The 20,651-nt window shown below is 40.8% G+C and overlaps 1 protein-coding gene across 4 annotated transcripts in view; it reads left to right on the top strand.

The window, feature by feature from the left end:
• The window catches only part of ankrd6b (ankyrin repeat domain 6b), a 218,230-nt gene that overhangs the window by 188,133 nt on the left and 9,446 nt on the right, over positions 1–20,651 (top strand). For all 4 annotated transcript variants that reach the window (XM_072553748.1, XM_072553751.1, XM_072553750.1 and 1 more), the window contains 7 exons: positions 246–344; positions 2,951–3,028; positions 3,386–3,490; positions 7,660–7,788; positions 9,078–9,266; positions 15,816–15,968; positions 17,250–17,363. In XM_072553748.1, the coding sequence (XP_072409849.1) occupies positions 246–344; positions 2,951–3,028; positions 3,386–3,490; positions 7,660–7,788; positions 9,078–9,266; positions 15,816–15,968; positions 17,250–17,363 (867 nt within the window). The remainder of the gene's footprint in view (positions 1–245; positions 345–2,950; positions 3,029–3,385; positions 3,491–7,659; positions 7,789–9,077; positions 9,267–15,815; positions 15,969–17,249; positions 17,364–20,651) is intronic.

The following is a 20,651-nucleotide window of genomic DNA, read 5'->3' on the forward strand; positions in this document are numbered from 1 at the left end:
ACTACTTGTTGAATTTCTCTAACCTCCCTTCCAGATCTGCTTTTTACAAAACACTGTAGAAAACCCGATAACAGTTTAATCCCTGCTGCTTTAACCGACTGCCTGAAAATTGTTTGGAATTCCTTAGGCTGGCCCTGAGCTGACAATTAAATCCCTAGAAATGTACCCTTATCAACTCAATATTATAACTGATAGAAGATGTTATAAAGTTTCATAAACATTTTTGATCTGATTGGTCCTCACAGGCAGGTGACTCACCACTCCATATTGCTGCAGCTCTCAACCACAAGAAAATAGCAAGACTTCTATTGGAAACTGGGGCTGACAGCAACATTGTCAATAATGTAAGTAGGATTTGTGTTATTGATAGTGATGTTTTTCAGTACTCCATGCAATTTGGCAGTGAGGAAAATAGCATTTCTGCATGAGTTCATCTGAGACTTTGAGATCAAAATATTACGTCTCTTTTTAAAATTGAAATCAAATGAGTTAAGCTTCAGATTCAAGCTTGAGATATTTTCCTACAAACACTTAGAAATGTCATTCTTTAACTTTCTGTATGCCATATGCAGGAATGTCTTTTCTCACCCACGTAACAATGTGACCCAAATCCCCTCTGTGTTCATTTGCTTCTTGATTTTTCTGTCTCCCCTTTTGTCTGTTCCTTCCCACTTGGACCTTTATTTCTTTGTTCTTTTTCTCCCCATCCCGATCTTAGATTATCATTATAACTCTGCCTGGAGATACATACACTTTTAGATATTAAATGCATTAAGGTGCATGGGTTGAAAGTGGGAATATGACATTAAGATAGAGGATCCACCATGATTACTTTGAATGTCAGAGCAGGTTTGAAGTGCTGAATGGCCTACTCCTCCTAGTTTCTGTGTTACGATGGTGTTCCCTCATGTTGCCATCCCAGGCCTGAAATCCTAACCAAATAAGCACTATGTCATCAGTAGCTGTGCAAGTACAGTCTGGAATTGTAACTGTCTCTCCAACCTCCATTAGCCCACAAAACCGCCTCACCCAAGTAAGGCAGCAGTGCATATAAGTGCATATTGTCAAGTACATACAGTTCAAGGTGGGAGGAAATCAGATCCATGTCCATCTGCAGCCTGTGGGATCTTGGATTCTCTTTGTGAACTGTAGTCTGCAGGTGAGACTATGAAAAGGTCACCTGTGATTATTTCTGCTGCATGGAAATGGCTATAATTAATTTATAATGAATGGATGAATACAGATTTCTCCAGCTTCCTCATTTCCCCTCCCCCCGCCTTTTCTCAGTCCCAACCCTCAGACTGAGCACCGCCTTCCTGACCTGCAATCTTCTTCCCGACCTTTCCGCCCCCACCCCCTCTCTGGCCTATCACCCTCACCTTAACCTCCTTCCACCTATCGCATTCCCAACGACCATCTCCCAAGTCCCTCCTCCCTACCTTTTATCTTAGCCTGCTTGGCACATCCTCCTCATTCCTGAAGAAGGGCTTATGCCCGAAACGTCGATTCTCCTTCTCCTTTGCTGCCTGACCGGCTGTGCTTTTCCAGCAACACATTACTATAGCAGTGACCCAGATTAATTGCAGCCTTTGACTTTCAATGAGCAGATCTCTAGGACTGATCATGGTCCAAACCCTTCACTAACTTGAAATGTTAGCCCTGAGAGATGAGTGACCAGATCCCTAAATGACCTCTGTGCAGCTCCCCAACTGATTTACTGCTACTCCTGCATGTTTGACTGGGCCCATTCCCTAGACTGTAATGATATGAAGCCCCAGACGATCCCTAGCAGTTGACTAACCATGTTCAACCCCTGGGTTGACATCAGTGAGTGCCCCTGAATGACTGCAGTCCTCTTTGACTTCATTGAGGACTGGTATCTCCTTGGACTTTGAAACATGGCCATTTGGTTGAAGCACTTTAAATGTGTTCGTTTTTAAGCTGCTAGCACATGTAGTAGGTGTGACGTTGATGTAGTGTGATGTTATACAGCAACATGTTCAATGTCTTGATTGCTTACTGCTGGAAACCATGATAAGCTGCCTGTTTTTGTCTGTACTAAAAGGCAAGGCAAAACAGAATCTAATTTTTCCAATCTTGCCCTACTTTAACATTGCCCACATTATTTAGGGGCTGGGAATATTCTGCCCTCTGTTTGTGCCTTCACAGATGCGGCCAGACCTGCTGAGCATTTTGGGCACTTTTTGTTTTTACGTCAAGTTTTTGACCCCTGCAGAATTTTGATTTTTATTCCTGCTTATCTACCCTTTGAGCTTTGGTGTTAATATTTTATTTAGACTAAGTCGCAGTTACCATTATAACCCTATTGGCACAATCATTTTAGGTTATTAAAATGTCATTAGATTGAATGCTCCTTGGAGGCTGCCTGACCTGCTTTGGTGCTCTTCCAGCACCACAGTCTTGACTCTAATCTCCAGCATCTGCTGTACTCACTTTCACCCTGTTAGTGATCTTGGCTTCTTTATTGACTCTGTGACAGTATGTATTGTACATGATAAAAATAGGAATTAAGGAGTCAGTTGGGTGTACTTAGCGTACTTAGAAATTTTCATAATGAATTCTAAAGTTTATTTTACAACACAAGTGTTTCAATTTGGGGTTAAATCAGTTGACTATATTTCATACATTTTGTAGGCAAAAGTGAGGACTGCAGATGCTGGAAACCAGAGTTTAGATCAGAGTGGTGCTGGAAAAGCACAGCAGGTCAGGCAGCATCCTGCTCCTCTGATGCTGCCTGGCCTGCTGTGCTTTTCCAGCATCACTCTGATCTTCCTACATTTTGTGCCCAGTCTGACATAAAATACAGCATTTCATTGTGTTTATAATAATCCACATTGTTTTTCTAATGCAACACATTAATGGAACATCTAGCTGTCAGGTTGAATGTGATAAGATCCAAAACGAACTCCTTCCTTGATTCTTCCTGTAGGCAGGGCTGAGCCCTCTGGAAGCAGCTAGAGAGAATAACAGTCCAGAAGTAGCCCTTCTCCTCACCAAAGCACCACAGGTAAGGTCTTGTGGTCAGATCTGTGATTACTTAGGAATGCCAAGGTTAAATAGTGAAGATGGATTAATATTCTGCCATTTTCCTTCGTTATTTTTTGCAGCTAGGAAATATCTATGTAGAACTTTCTTTAATCTACTTTAAGTGAGTAGACTAAATTCAATTTTTAAGTAATTCATTGCTTAAAGAGCACTTAATCCAATACAAGTATATAAATAGCATTCATTGTTTGTAGCTGCTGGGTCACAACATTTTTAGCAGGGCAGTAGGTGCTTTTAAAAATTGGCATGAATAAATCACCTTCAAGGTTTTAACTTTTGTGATGAAGGCTTTAGATAAATGTTTTTGTAATATTTCCAGGTTCTCAGTTTTTGTCGTGGGAGAAGCCTGAGGAAGAGGAGGGAAAAACTCAAGCAAGAACGAAGAGCCCAATCTGTGCCTCGTGATGAATTGATCCAGAGTAAGGTACATAGATGCTCCAAACATCTGTGGAGTTGGCCCTCAGCTGAAAGAGGGAAAATCAGTCAGTGTTCTCACTTATCACTGTCCAGTGATCTGAGGTTAGTGTAGGATTTGAACTCTAATGTTCCTATTTTGAAGAAGCATCCTGGAGCTTACAAGTGCATGAGAAGGAACGACTGAGCAAGATGCTTCATACAGTAGGTCTAGTGAATGCAACCCATTGATCATTAAAGTTTAATTTGGAAGATGAGAGTGCAGTAATTGTAGGGAACTTAAGTTTGACTTTGACCTTAGTTAAATTTTGATGACTACAGAATTTTTAATATGGTAATTCCAAAGATGTGCAGGCCAGGTGAATTGGCCAATCTAAATTGCCCATAGTGTTAGGTAAGGGGTAAATGTAGGGGTATGGGTGGGTTGCGCTTCGGCGGGGCGGTGTGGACTTGTTGGGCCGAAGGGCCTGTTTCCACACTGTAAGTAATCTAATCTAATCTAATTCTCTGCAATCAAATCTACATATTCAACTCAAAAACTATTGTACACTGTAATGCTAATCAATATGATTTGCCGTCGAATAACTTGTTTTGGACTGTTTTCAAACTTGGAACTGTTAGGTTAATTATTTGTTCTCTGAAACCAGAGCATTTTTCATTCCATTTTCTTTAAGATTGACTGAAAGGAGACTTCATACATGGTAGTAATTTTGTTTCAACTTGTCAATTGATATCCCAACATATGGATTATTGCATCAACAAAAATAATTGAATGAAATTTTCATATCATGTTGTGCTGTCTGAATGTGTCACTCAATAAATTTGTATTGAGTTTAATAGCACTGCAGTGCATAACTTAAACAAAGATTGAAATGTTGAGAATTTGATGATTTAATTTGGTAATACTCACTCCGTTCTATATCTATCGCACTTGTTCCACTCCTACCCCTCACAGTTTATGTCCTCCAGTTGCTTCTGCCTCCAAAAGACCAGACAATAGACAATAGGTGCAGGAGTAGGCCATTCTGCTCTTTGAGCCTGCACCACCATTCAATATGATCATGACTGATCATCAAAGGAACAGCTCAGAGGAACATTTCATCCTTGGGCCATTTCTTACATTGCCCAAATCCTGTCTTTTAGAAACATGTATTCATAAGCATGGGTTCCAATTTTATTTGCATGCTAGTGGCATCTATTTCTATTAGGTTCCTACTACCCTTGTTTCCACATCCACCACTTTATTTGTCTGACTTAATTTTCCAATATCAAGTCATAATGGACTTTCTCTAATGTCATGTCAGCAATTCTAAATCTATAATGCTCAAATTCTGACAGAAACCATTGTCCTGAGTCCCTGTTTACAAATAGCTAGCAAGAGGTCGAGATGTTGAATTCAGTTTAATTCTGAGCTCAACTTCAAAATTCACATTCCTGCCTTCATGAGGACCACCTAGTTGTCAAACTGTAATTTTTCTTCCTCTTCCTGCAGATAAAATCCTTACTCCTGCCTTCATTACAGCATGGGTGGCATGATGGCTCAGTGGTTAGCACTGCTGCCTCACAGTGCCAGGGGCCCAGGTTCAATTCTAACCTTAGGCGACTGTGCAAACTCCACACAGACATTCTCCCCATGTATGTGTGGTTTGCTCCGGGATTGTCCCACAGTCCAAAGATGTGCAGGTTAGGTGAATTGGCCATGTGAAATTCCCTGTGGTGTTAGGTGCATTAGTCAGGGGTAAATGGAAGGGGGTGGGTTAACTCTTCGGAGGATCAGTGTGGACTTGTTGGGCTGAGTGGTCTGTTTCCATACTGTAGGGAACTTAATCATTACCTTTTGCCTCTACCTTTCTAAAGCATCCCCATTGTAATTCATTCCAAAGCTCTGCTAACCTGCATCCCATCACTTGAATAGCTTGATACTCTTCCAACCCTTTCTTGATCTATTTGCTGTCTAGCCTAAAGCATACAGAATTCAAAGCCTGCATCCATAAGTCCTTTCGTGACCTGGTGCTCCTTTACATCTTTATTTGAAGTTTTGCAACACTATGTACCGGTTCCTTCCCTTTTTTTTCCCCAAATATTGTTTCCATTCCTTAGTCACAGAGCATACAGTCATCTCGGGCTCACACATTGCAATGCTTTGTATAAGCTGCTGCATCTTCCTCCTAGATTCCCCTCCTTCAAAAGCCAATAGTAACATATATCAATATGAAATATGTGCAACAGAACTGAATAGAATAAAAAGTACCAAAGACTTCGAGGAAGCATTCTTAAATAAAATATCACATTTAGGGAGACACCAGGCTAAAAGCATGGTCAAAATGTAGCTTTTAAGGAATGTCTTAAAAGATATTCTAGACGTTGGGGTTTAGGTAACTTTAAGAGGTTGCTACTAATGTGCAGGTAAAATCAGGGAAATCTCAAGATGCCAGAATTAGTAGAACGCAGATATCTTGGGAGAGTTGTAGGGTTGGAATAACTTCCTGAGATCATGGAAAGACCATGGAATGTTTGAACCAAGAAGAGAATGTTAAAATCTGGTCTTGCTTGACCAGAAGCTAATATAGATCAGTGAATAAAAGGGTGAACAAAACTTGGTATCAGTTAAGAAAATGCAGCAGAATTTTGAATAACCTCAAGTTTATGGAGAATAGAATGAGGAAGATCAGTCAGAGTTGTGTTGGAATAGTCAAATATAGAATTAGCAGGCACCAAGGAGGGTTTGGCATGAGTGAACTCAGATAGGGGTGAAGTTGAGTGATATTACAGAGGTGAGGGTAGGAGCTAATGATTGTGAAAATGTGAGGTCTAAAGTTTATCCTGTGTCAAATGAGACACGAAGATTGCGAACAGACTGGTCTAATCACAGACTATCGCCAGGGAGAGGAAGTACTGAGGGAGCTGTGTTTAATGCTGGGTGGAAAAATAAATTCTTCAGCCTCCAAAATTTTAATTGGAGCAAATTTCTCCTTGTCTATTACTGAATATTGGATAAGCCATCAGGTAATTTAACAACAGTGGGGGAGTCAAGAGATAATGGTGAGATAAATCTGGGAGGCACCAGCATACATGCGAAAATGGATGTGCTTTTGGATGATGTGGCTGAGCAGGAACATTCAGATGAAAAAATAAGAAGGCGCCAAGGTTAGATTTTTGGAAAAAAATGGAGGAGAAATCATTCAAGTGATGCTTTGGGTACAATTGGAAAGAAAATAGCAGACTCCAAGTGCAAGCGATTTCACCCAGGTGGACACAATGGAGAGGTGTGGAGGATGATGGTGTGGTCAGCCATATCAAAGACTGCAGACTGGTCAGGAAGGATGACAATGGACATTTTATCTTTGTAACACCCACATAGCTGTCATTTGTCCCTTGGATTAGAACTGTTTCAGAACGTGGCAGGGGATGAAACCTGAATGAAGGGATTCAGATGTGGAATTCAGGAAAAATGCAAATAGATTTAGCAGGAGCGACAACATGTTCAAAGATGTCAGAGAGAAAAGGGAATTGGAGCTGGGAAAGCAGGCTTCAAGGAAGTTTGGGTCAAAGGCCTTCCAAAATACTGACTGGTCTGATCATACCTAGTCCCATCATTGTTAGCTTTCCTTTTTGTTGCTCAATATCTAGTTTTACCATGTGAAGTGCTTTGGGTCTTTTTGGGTGGCTTGGTGGTTAGCACTGCTGCCTCACAGCACAGGGACCCAGGTTCAATTCCTACCTCGGGCAACTGTCTGTGTGGAGTTTGCACATTCTCCCCGTGTCTGCGTGGGTTTCCTCCGGGTGCTCCGGTTTCCTTCCAAAGATGTGCAGGTCAGGTGAATTGGCCATGCTAAATTGCCTGTAGTGTTAGGTGCATTAGTCAGGGGGGAATGGGTCTGGGTGGGTTGCTCTTCGGAGGATGGGTGCGGGCTTGTTGGGCCAAATGGCCTGTTTCCACATTGTAGGGAATCTAATCTAATCTATTTCATTGTATGTAAAGTTATTAAAATAGTCATCAACAATGTGTATTTCCTGTTCTGTGGTATAGTCATTTGAGGACATAATTTTCCATTTCTCCTTCAAAGAGTACCTGCCAAACTACTTCTTTTATCTAAGAGAAAATTAAACCTTTCATCAGATAGTAAAATCTGGAGTTCTCAGTGCCTTAGTCACTTAGTAGTTTCTGTTATGTAACAGGGAAGTGTCTCAGTGGATGATGGCCACAGCAGTGAGCAAGGACATCAGAAGAAAAAAAATGGGGATGATTTAATCAGAGTAGCTACACCAGAACAGAAGAAAAAGTGGGAGAGAAAGAAAAAACAGAAGGTAAAGATAATTTTAGCTTTTATTTTATCAGCATTATTTGAAAAAAGCAAAATAATTTGAGCAAGGGGTTGTAAAATAACTGGATTACGTAAATACAGTATTACTAATGAGTCTGGTAAACCCCTCAGCATTTATGTTCAATTTCATTGATACTCATATATAAAAAAAGTTGCTTTCTAGGTTTATTCTCCTGGTCACGTTTGTCGCAGACAAAATCGGTAAGTTTGTGTCAATCAAAATAAAGCACTCAAAATTCCTGCTGGATAATATCTTCACTCTGAAAACAATTTGCATCCCTCTTTAGCAATCAGCATTTTAAAAATCATGATTTCCTTTACTGTTTATTTAGTCTAATTTACACTTTAAAAAGTTACTGCAAAGAATCTTGTATAGTGTTTGAAGAAAATCAGAGAATTTTTCTCAATATCACGACCAACATTTATTTTTCAGTGGGCATCACTAAAGCAGGTCATTTGACCAATGTTTCATTTTTATTTGTGGGATCTTATTGTGCATAAATTGGCTTCTGCTTTCTATGCGTTGTGAGAGGCACTACACTTCAAAAGCACTTAGTAAGCTGTTGAAGAGCTTTGATTCATCTTTGAGTCATGAAATGTGCAAGCTACCTTTATATTTGCAACAATAATAATATGTGAGGCAACTCAAGTCATCTGGCTCATCCTTCCATGACAGGTATAGGAGCCTGGTGTTAATGGGCAACCCATAGGTTGAGTGTAGATCCCACATGGTAAGAAGTAAATCTGGTAATAAGTGTTGTGGCCCAGAAGTATGACAGTTCATTGTTAAACAGAAGCCAAGTCATTCATTCAAGTCCTCGAGGAAAGACCATTTCTCATCCTTCCCTTGTCTGGTCTGGGCTTGTATGATTGGAGTCTTATATTCCTTGGCTGAGTCCTGATGCTTTAGGACAACCACAAATGGGATGTACATACTGCTTTCACATCACTGCATTCCACTGCCTTGTGAATGGCTCCATTTTTACTTCACCTCTCACCTATTCAGCAGTGCATTACAATTATGAATCACTCTGTGTAAGGGAGCACTTCTTCACAACATTGCCAAGCATTTCTTTTCCTAGTTAGAACTTTGTTTTTTTTAAGTTTGCAGATGGTGGTTCTTCAGAGTGTAGCAGACGTTTGAGGACAAGTGAGCTGTACTTTAAAACACCAAGCAATGAGTTTTATTGCTTAAATAATATGTTGTTCCATGGTTTAATTTGTACCAGAAGCTAGTTAATGCAAACTTACTGAACGTCTACTTTCCCACAGAGTTCCGCTCTTTCTGATCCCCCTCCACTGACAGACCAGCAGCCTAAACAAGACAATGCAAATATCAGGAAAAGGAGAAGCAAACATTGCTGCTGTTCTCCAAGTCCACAGCAAGCTGTTCTCCCTCATAATTTCCGTGCCTACCAGCTCTATACATTATACAGAAACAAGGATGGCAAAATCATGCAGGTAAATGCACAATACTACATTGCTTGATTGTTTCCCACTTTATCACACACATAAATTGGAATATAATCCATGGAGCATTGACTGCATTATGCTTCTATACTCAAGGAAAAAACATCATAAATTTGTAGACCTAAACTTAGGCGGTTTATTTCAATTATCCCAATGTCAAAATTAGTCTTTGGTCTGAAAATCAGTCCCTGATATCAATTGCATTCTTACATCATCTCCAGTTTTTACTTTATTTTTAATTATTCAAGTTGATGTTGAATTTACATTCATCCGTTGTTTTCTTTAAATAAATGCAGCCTTTCTTATCCTAATGGCTTATTGCTGTGTAATATGATACACTCCAAAGGTATTCGAAATTCTTGTGTCTATGATGCTCCCTCTTTTATGAGGTTCATCAATTACATCGTATAAGCTGGACTTCAGAGTGGGGCACTACAAATCCTAACATCTGGTGACCATTTCTTTCCAATTGAACTGTTTGATATCACTGGTAAACTTCAGATTGATTGTTACTTACTTCAATCGAGTCATTCCTAACTGTGGCCAGATGCTAGTCTCTCAATAGAAAGCAACTACCAGGTCAGATAGCCTGCCACCTCTGTACTAATGTGATGGGGTGCTCAATCACGTGATAACTATTGTCAGCCAAGGAGGCTGGGTTCCAATCTGTGTGCCTGTCAAAAAGATATCTTCAACAGTAGATGTGCAGTTAATTATTTCCATTGTCTATATCTAAAGACATGGGATATTGACGAACTACTGCGTGTAAGTATTTTAAATGTTTACAGACTAGTTTCACTGCGTGCACTTATTTCTAGGAACAACCCAACAAAAATCCAGCTGAGGCATGCACAGCTTAGAGAGCTGGTACAAGAGAAGATACAAAATCTTTGAATTAGGTCACGTAAAGTAAAGCTTTTATAATAAAGTTGGTTGTTAATATAGAACTGTGCTTAATGATGTCCCTTAAAGATTTATGAATTAATTAAAAATGTTGCAGGAAAAGCTAACTTGTACCTTGTTCCACTGTCCTCTTGTCATCTTGTTTTCCTGCCAGTCTTCTGTCTACTTCCGATTATCCTATTGCTGTTACTCCAGTACTGCACAAGATTGTAGCCCCCTCATACAGCTTGTTGAGGTGGTTGGTTGACTGTCTAACTTTATTAATTCATTCATGGCTGTTTAAAGGTGGTGGCCTTCTTGAACCACTGCAGTCCATTTGTTGTGTAGAGGCAGGATTTCCAGAATGCTTACTGAGCAAAACTGAAGGAATAGTGATATATTTCCAAGTCAGGATTGTGTGTATCTTGGAGGGGAATGTGCTGTGATGCGTTCCAATTTATCTGCTGTCCTTGTCCTTGTAGGTAGTAGTTGTTCTGGGTTTGGAAAGTGCTGTCTAATGAGCCTCAGTGAATTTCTGCAGTGCATTTTGTAATGGTACAAACTGCTGCTACTGTGCATCCATTGTAGACTAAATACTCTTCTGCTTTGGTATTACACATGATTAAGGCTCTCCAAGCCTGGTCTATAGGCAAACATACCAAACCTGGATCAGACGGCTGTGTTTTGAAAGGAGAGTGTGTACTCTGTATCAGCAAGCACAGCTGTGTGTGAACTTCCTAGCAGCTTGATTTGAAGACTTTTAAACATGATGGGTCAAACATCTAGCTGATTACACGAAGAACAAAGAAAATTTACAGCCCAGGAACAGGCCCTTCGGCCCTCCAAGCCTGAGCCGATCCAAATTTACTGTCTAAACCTGTCAGTCAATTGCTAAGCATTTCTATCCCTCTGCTCCCCACCTACTCATGCATCTGTCCAGATGCATCTTAAATGAATATACCATGCCTGCCTCTACCATCTCTGTTGGCAACACGTTCCAAACACCCACCACCCTCTGTGTGAAATACTTGCCATGTGTATCCCCCTTAAACTTTCCACCTCTCACCTTGAAAGCATGACCTCTTGTTATTGAATTCTTCACCCTGGGAAAAAGCTTGTCTGTATCCACCCTGTCGATACCCTTCATGATTTTGTAAACCTCAATCAGGTCCACCCTCAATCTCCTTTTTCTAGCGAAAGTAAACCTAACTTACTCAACCTCTCTTCATAGCTAGCACCTTCCATACCAGGCAACATCCTCGTAAACCTTCTCTGCACTCTCTCCAAAGCGTCCACATCCTTTTGCTAATGTGACCAACAGAACTGTACACAGTATTCTAAATGTGGCCGAACCAATGTCTTGTACAATTGTAACATGACTTGCCAGCTCTTATACTCAATATCCCTTCCAATGAAGGCAAGCATACTACATGCCTTCTTGACCACACTATCCACCTGTGCAGCAACCTTCAGAGTACAATGGACCTGCAATCCCAGATCTCTCTGCCCATCAACTTTTCCCAAGGCTCTTCCATTCATTGTATAATTCACTCTAGAATTAGACTTGCCTATTAATATACCTCACATTTGTCCGGATTGAAAGCCACCTGCCACTTTTCCGCCCAACTCTCCAGTCTATCTATAACCTCCTGTATTCTCTGCCAGTCCCTTATGCTTTCTGCTACTCCACCAATCTTTGTGTCATCTGCAAACTTGCTGATCATACCGACAGTGCCCTCTTCTAGGTCATTTATGTATATTACAAACAACAGTGGCCCCAACACAGACCCCTGTGGAACACCTTTCTCCATTTCAAGAAACTCCCTTCAACTACTACTCTCTGTCTCCTGTTGCTCAACCAGTTCTTTACCCACCTGGCTAGAACACCCTGCACACCATGTGACTTCACTTTCTCCATTAGTCTACAATGGGAACCTTATCAAACGCCTTACTAAAGTCCATGTATATGACATTAAAAAAATAAGATTGTTTACAAAACTTTTTCTTACCGTGTAATGGCGATACTTATTTCAAAATAATATGTGATCGAAATTACTCATCGTCAATATCTTGAGGCTGGCTTTGATTTATTTCTTCGTCATGTTGTATTTGATAAATAAACCTTACTAGTATATACATTATTAATATTAATATACATCACTGCAATTATAACCTAAACTAATAAGTTGTGAAACTTGAAAGGGTTCAAAAAAGATTTACACGGATGTTGCCAGGGTTGGAGGATTTGAGCCATAGGGAGAGGCTGAATAGGCTGGGGCTATTTTCCCTGGAGCGTCGGACACTGAGGAGTAACCTTAAAGAAGTTTATAAAATCATCAGGGATATGGATAAGGTGAATAGTCAAGGTCTTTTCCCCAGGGTAAGGGAGTCCAGAAATAGAGGGAATAGGTTTAAAGTGAGAGGGGGAAGGAGCAACTTTTTCACGCAGAGGGTGGTGCAGGTAGGGAAGAGCTGCGAGAGGAGGTAATGGAGGCTGGTACAATGACAACAGTTAATAGGCACCTGGATGGGTAAACGAATAGGAAGTGTTTTAAGGGATATGCATCAAATGCTGTCAAATGGGACTAGATTAATTTAGAATATCTGGTCAGCATGAATGAGTTGGATTGAATGGTCTATTTCCATGTTGTACATCTCTATGACTGTATAACATCCTATGGTTTTATTGGAATGATGGAGGTTAGATGGGCTTCAGATCGGTATCACAGGTCGGTGCAACATCGAGGGCCGAAGGGCCTGTACTACGTTGTATTGTTCTATGGTGGAGTTTAGGCCTAAGCATTCAGAAAGAAAAAGTAAGGTAAGTTGAACAAGATGCAGTCAAAATGATAGGCTTCTAAAATCCAAGATAATGTCATTAGTGAAAGAAATAGACGTACTGCACAAATGTCGCAGGGGAATGGATAATGCTGGCATACTGCTATGGCTGAAATGGGTCAAGGCTGAGCTAGGCTGTGCCTTCTATGTGAACTAGCACAACTAGGTGAAGAGTGGGTTGGTAGACAAGACTAAATAGGCCTTGGGGTTTTAATTAATTAAATCTTGTATCGGGGAGAGTTCAGGAGATTGGCAGTAAGGTATTGGAAGATAAATGCGAGGTGCTCTGGAATTCAGCTGTTTTGTCCATTTTTGAAGCAAGGCCAAAAATGAAGTGTAACCCAAACTGGGAGTCAGTGAGCAGGTTGTTGCTGAGCAGGTGCGTTTGTTAAAACCATTGATATCCCTCCATCACTTTACAGACGATCAAGAATAGACTAATGGGGCAGTAAATGTCCAGATTAGATTTGTCCTGCGTTTTGTATCAAGGACATACCTAGGTAATTTTCCACATTGTCAGTAGACACCACTGTTACAGCTGTACTGGAACAGCTTGGCTAGGAGAGTGGCAAGTTCTGGAGCACAAGTCACCAGGACTATTGCCAGAATGTTGTCAGGGCCCGAAGCCATGTTGCAGTATCCAGTGTGTCTAACCATTTCTTGATATCATGTGGAGTCAGTCAACTTGGTTGAAGACAGGCATCTGTGACACCAGGGAACTTTGAAAGAGGCCGAGATGGATCATCCATTCGGCACTTCTGGCTGAGGACTCCTGCGAATGCTTCAGTCTTATCTTTTGATGTGTTGGGCTCTTCTATGTTTGAGGAAGGGATACTGCAGAAAAGCCGCCTCCTTCAGTGAATTGTTGAAATGTCCACCACCATTCATGACTGGATGTGGCTGGACTGCAGATCTGAGATCTAATCCATTGGTTGTGGGATAGGTTAGATTACATTAGATTTGATTAAGATCAAATTAGTTTAGATTAGCTGTTTGACACACAATTGTTCTGTTTGGGAGCTTCACTGGGTTGATACCTCATTTGATGATGACGGAATTTTGGGAAAGCAAATCTTAGCAGAACTTACACACTTAATGGTAAGACCCTAGGTAGTGTTGCTAAACGAAGAGACCTTGAAGTGCAGGTTCATAGCTCCTTGAAAGTTGAGTCGCAGGTAGATACGATAGTGAAGGCGGCGTTTGGTATGCTTTCCTTTATTGGTCAGAGTATTGAGTACAGGAGTTGGGAGGTCATGTTGCGGCTGTACAGGACATTGGTTAGGCCACTGTTGGAATATTGCGTGCAATTCTGGTCTCCTTCCTATCGGAAAGATATTGTGAAACTTGAAAGGGTTCAGAAAAGATTTACAAGGATGTTGCCAGGGTTGGAGGATCTGAGCTACAGGGAGAGGCTGAACAGGCTGGGGCTGTTTTCCCTAGAGCGTCGGACGCTGAGAGGTGACCTTATAGAGGTTTACAAAATTATGAGGGTCATGGATAGGATAAGTAGACAAAGTTTATTCCCTGGAGTCGGGGAGTCCAGAACTAGAGGCCATAGGTTTAGGGTGAGAGGGGAAAGATATAAAAGAGACCTAAGGGGCAACTTTTTCAGGCAGAGGGTGGTATGTGTATGGAATGAGCTGCCAGAGGATGTGGTGGAGGCTGGTGCAATTGCAACATTTAAGAGGCATTTGGATGGGTATATGAATATGAAGGGTTTGGAGGGATATGGACCAGCTGCTGGCAGGTGGGACTAGATTGGGTTGGACTATCTGGTCGGCATGGACGGGTTGGACCGAAGGGTCTGTTTCCATGACTGTATGACTCTTAAATGTCCAAATTGGAAGTAACGGTAGTATGGATCAATAATTGAGTTACGTGGACGAAAGATGGTTGATAATTTGATGATGTAAGCAGGGTTCATGGGATATTCTGTTGAAAATGCTTCTACGTGTGAATACATTTGCATTGAAAGATTTTTGACTTTGAAGAAATGCTTTTGTTAAAGTTTAGCTTAGTTGAACATTATATAAGAATGTGAGAAATGAGAGCAGGAGTAGACAATACAACACTATGAATCCTCTCTGCCATTCATAGGGATTATGTTTGATCTACTTCAGTGCCATTCTTCTCCATATCCCCATATTTTTTGACATTTTTAATAAGTAGAAATCTTTCCATCTTGAACATATTCAATGTTTTAGCCACCACAGCCAAAGAAATCTCCTGGGGCAAAGAAATCCAGGGATGTACCACCTGCCAAAGTAAGAAATTCCTTCTCTTCTCAGCTCTAACTGCTTTACCCTTTTATTCTGAGACTGTTAGCTGATTTAGGACCTCCCCTGGCACAGGAAACATCCTTCCTATATTTGCCATGTTAATCCCTGTAAGAATTTTGTATGTCTGATTAAGATAACCACTCATTCTTCTCATTTTCAGAGACTATTTGCCCAATTTATTTAATCTTTCCTCATAGGATAATCCCTCCATCCCAGAAAATTATTTGGTGACCCTTTGTTGTACCCCTTTTATGGCAAGGGTAAGTAATTGGAAATGGCACACAATACTCCTAGTCCTGCAAAGACACTTTTAATTATCATGTGTTATGTTACGTCTGTGGAGCAGGTGTGACTTGAACCCTGGCCTTCTGGCTCAAAGGTACTGACACTGTGCCACAAGAATCCAAACAAGGCTGTGTATATAATTGCAGTAAGAGTTCTTCACTCCTGTGATTAAATACTCATGTAATGAAGAGTGCCTTAATTGCTTGCTGACTAACATCAGTCTTTCAGGAGATGACTTTTTTTTCCCTTTGTTCAGGCCCCAATTAATGGCTGCCGTTGTGAGCCCCTGATCAATAAACTTGAGAACCGTCTTGAAGCCACAAAGGAGGAAATAAAAGCTGAACTTGATATTGTGCAAGGAAAGTTGAATGCAAAACTTGGAGAACTGGAAGGAAGAAATAAGCATGAGGTAAAAGCGCAATATTTCCTGACCCTGTGGTCCATAGATAGTTTGTAAACCTGCTAATTTAAAGTGTTTTTAATCAACAGTGTTTTAGTTGGATGTTTTAAATAATGAGGTTCACACATGTTTGAAGTGGTGGTTTCAAGGCCCTGGCAGAATGATTAATTAATTATTCAGTTGGCTCCAGCTTCAAATTAACAACTGCTGCTTGGACGCTCAACGGTGAGAACACAAGGAATTGGCATTCCTGACGGTGCCAGGGATTGTATTACTGCCTGACTTATTTTCTGTATAAAGTCACATACATCTCATGTGAGGTGTTTTCTTAATGTAAAAGTGAAGAAAGATATTGAGATACAATGCTTTGGAGAGGGTGCAGACGAGCTGATCAGAGGGTCAGAGGGTATGAGCTATAAGGAGCCTGAGGGAAAACTTGATAGAAGTCTGTAAAATTATGAAATGCATAGATAGGGTTGAAAGTCAGAATCTTTTTCCTGGCAGTGGTTTGACCTGAATGGCCATAGTCACCATTTGGCCTGTTGCACATTTACACTTAACCAAATAAATAACGTTATCATCCCATTCTAAGCTAACGTTTCTCTCTAGCAGCACTAAATGAATATCAACATTACCTGAACAAATGAACGTGTACTGTGTCAACTACTTCTCAATTTGTGGGCACCCCCGAGTCAGAATGTTCAAGTCCCACTTGAGTGTTTTGAAGACAAAGGTCTAGGCTGACAATTCAGTACAGTAATGAGGCAGTGCTGCACTGTTGGAAATGCCGTCTTTCAGATGAGATGTTAAACCCAGGCTCCATCTACTGCCTGAGATGAATGTAAAAGATTCAATGCCATTATCCTTAAAGTAGTGCAAATGAGTTATCCCTGGTGCCATGTCCAATATTCATCTTTTTAAATCAACATATTGAAAACATGTCATCTGGTCATTATCATATTACTATTGTCATATTACCTACCTTACAGCAATGATTACTGTAAGGTGGTTGGGAAACTTCCTGAGATAGTGAAAAACACTGTAACAATGTATATCTTTCTTTGTTTTTTGTTTTAAATGAGGTGGCTAGTTGTTTAATATTTTCAAAATATTTTCTATTCTGCTCTTTGAAATGTATTTATTTACACTGAAAGGAACAGTGAGATCTGACACCATGTTTAAGATGATTATATGGTATTCCTGAAAAATAAAGAGGTATTAGCATTGAGTAAATTGTATACAATTTACAAGAATTTAACTCAACACAAATGTTTTCCTGTTAAAACTCAGATCAGAGTCCTGGATAAGCTAACGTATGAGCGGATCTCAGCTGAGCGGACAGAATGCCTCCATCGTATTGACCAGCGTGCAGTACTTGAGAGACTGGAAGGAGAGAAACGCCAGGTAAAACCCCATCCGTTTCCTGATGACAAAATCGAAAAATGTTTTTCTTTAACTGTTGCTTTATTTGGTGTAAGAATTCTGGGAATCATGACCTTGCATTTCCTTGTTAATGAGTGGGATCAAGAGCTCAAATTTTGGGGTCGTGAACTCTGAGGCAACAAAGGTTGCTGGGGAGCTCTGACCAAGTTGTAACAGCTGTATAGCCCTAACATTCCTCTCTTAGGGGTCATGGCAATTTTCAAGCCTTGAGTTGAGGTCACAGAGGGAAAAGTTTAGGAAGCAGTAGACAACATATCAGAGCTCTCATGAGATGTAACATAATGTTACTTTTACTCAAGCATATCTTTATTCCTCTTTGGGATATGCTATGGTAAAATGTGGCTGAAAGGTGATTTGATGAGAAATTGTAGTTTAGGCCTTTATTGGCCCTGAAAATGTTGCAGGGAAACATTTGGTCAAAAAGTAAACCTTAGCAGAAATCCAGCAGAGTGCAAAAAACAAGCAACCTGCTACTGTGAGATGTACAGGTAAAATCTGGAACAGCAGATACAGGCTGGAGCAAGCAAGAGCACATTGAATCCTAAGCAAGATGGCTGGTGCCATCGCCATTATTCTTTCCTTGTTTCAGCTAGGCACTGGTACTGACACATCAGCATGTTGATAAGGCTCAGAGAATACACAAACAGATAACATCAGAAATTAGGCGACTCTGACCTGCTTTGGTGGTACAGATATGTGTGTTAGACCTTTGAAACTGGATTATTCAATCAATAGCAATATGAGGGTTGTAGATTAAATCGGGCTCCATAGACTGTGTGTAGCAAGAGAATGAGAAAGTAAAGGCATTACCCATTGCATTCACTGATACAATGGTACCTAGGGCACAACCGAGGCCCAGTTATGTAAAGATTGTGCTCCTACATGACGGTGAAGGAATTAAAAAGGAAATTCCAACAGTAATAGCCTCCATATTTCCTTACATGGGATGCAAACTGCTAGCAATGTCAGGATTTGTTGCCATCCCAAATTGCCCTTTGAACTGAATGGCTTGCTGGACCATTGCAGACCACAGTTAGAGTCACCCACATTATTTAGGTCTGGGTGACATGTAAGGACATTAGTGACATTAGGACATGAGGTTTTTGCAGCAATTGACAATAGTTTCATGTTCACCATACTGATACTGGTTTTCAATTCCAGATTTTATTACTTGAATTCCGATTCCACTAGCTACAATGGTTGGATTTGAACCTTTGTATCCAGAGCATTAGCATGGGTCTCTGGACATTAGTCGAGTAATATTGTACATGATGGCCTTGTGGTATTATTGCTGGACTATTAATCTAGAGAGGAGAAAGTGAGGACTGCAGATGCTGGAGACCAGAGTTGAAAAATGTGGTGCTGGAAAAACACAGCAGGCCAGGCAGCATCCGAGGAGCAGGAGAATTGACGTTTCGATCATAAGCCCTTCTTCCTGAAGAAGGGTTTATGCCCGAAACATTGATTCTCCTGCTCCTCGGATGCTGCCTGGCCTGCTGTGTTTTTCCAGCACCACATTTTTTAACTATTAATCTAGAGACCCAGATAATGTTCTGTGCACCTGGTTTGAATCCAGCCATGGCAGATATTAGAATTTGAATTCAATAATAAACTGGAAGTAAGAATCCAGTGATAACAATGAAACCATGGAGAAACCAATCTGAATCACTAATGTCCTTTAGGGAAGGAAACTGCCATCCTTACCTGGTCTGGTATAAATATGACTCCAACCCACAGCATTATGGTTGATTCGTACCTGCCCTATCAGCATTAAATGCTGACCTAGCTAGTGACACCCTCATCCCGTGAATAAATAAGAACTACTAGGTCACCTCATATGCAACTTGTACATTAACAAGGTACAATCGATGGTTAGATTGTGGCTCATGGCTGAGATGACCTACACTGGGAGTTTAAAACTTCAGCTATGTAATTTGGAGGAAATGTAGAGTAGAGTAGTTTTTATTTATCATTTCACCATGTACAACTGATAAATAAAAACAAGACAGCGTTCCTCTAGGACCAACGGTGCTACATGGACAACGCAAACTACACAATCGTACACAGTATAATATTCCATTGCAGTTAGGGGGAAGAACATCTGCCCTCATTAGCAACAAAGTACTTAGGAGTAGGACTAGGCCATTAGGCTGTCTGAGCCAACTTCACCATTCCATAAGGTCATGGAGGATCTGGTTGTAGCCTTCGATCCACTTTCCTGTCTGATTGAGAGGCCTTCAAGCCAATCACAGTATCTAACAAGATTTAACCCCTGACCTATGGGTATTCTTCATAGCTCCCCCCATGTGAAGTATATTAGCTGCTATCTATCAAGGTCTGTAGCATCTAACTGATGCTATGAGCAGTGTAGTGAGCACTAATAAATATGCAGTCAACTCCGGTTTGTCGCACTCATGGTCTGGCAACTTATATGAGCTTTATAACCAGCCACCATGAATATCTGCTTACATAAGTGTCAGAAAACAGGCCCATGTTGCACCATCCACCTGTCATGGCAGCAGAGCATGCAGAAAAATCCACTACACATTTCAGTACCAATAAGCTCAAGGTAATATAGCACACTCAGAGCCACTGGGCTCCCTGGCTCTCTGATGCAGTGCGGAGATGATACCAGAGTCCATTTAAGAACAGAACAAGCAGACATGATTGGAAACACATTGTAAATAGTGTATTTTCATAAATTAGTCACTTTGTCTTATTAGGTCCAGAAGATGTTTGCTCAAAGGGGCAGAATTCCTTGTGTGTTTCCTGTATGGAGCTCTGCCTCTGTCTGTTGATTTTCTGTGACAATATGGAAGCAGAGTGGTATGTGAACTCTGGTGAAAGAGCATCTCACATTTGGTTTTGTTCTCCTTTTTGTGTTTTCTGTGAAAGTCTCTCATTTCCCCTCTTGCTCTTGCCCTGCCTTTATTATCAGCGTTTAGAGACATAGAGATACACAGCACAGAAACAGACTCCTTTGGTCCAACTTGTCCATGCTGACCAGGGAGATAGTAAGGAAAGAAATCAATCAGAGACTAGTACAGTTGGGAAAAAGAGTAAGTCAAACAGACAGGGCAAGCAGGAACAAAGTAGAGAACAAGGTAGGACTGATAAATTTAACTGCATTTATTTTAATGCAAGAAGCCTAACAGGTAAGGCAGGTGAACTCAGGGTATGATTAGAAACATGGGACTGGGATATCATAGCAATTACAGAGACGTGGCTCAAGGATGGACAGGACTGGTA

The sequence above is a fragment of the Chiloscyllium punctatum genome, chromosome 3 (assembly GCF_047496795.1).
Source record: "Chiloscyllium punctatum isolate Juve2018m chromosome 3, sChiPun1.3, whole genome shotgun sequence".
Lineage (NCBI taxonomy): Eukaryota > Metazoa > Chordata > Chondrichthyes > Orectolobiformes > Hemiscylliidae > Chiloscyllium > Chiloscyllium punctatum.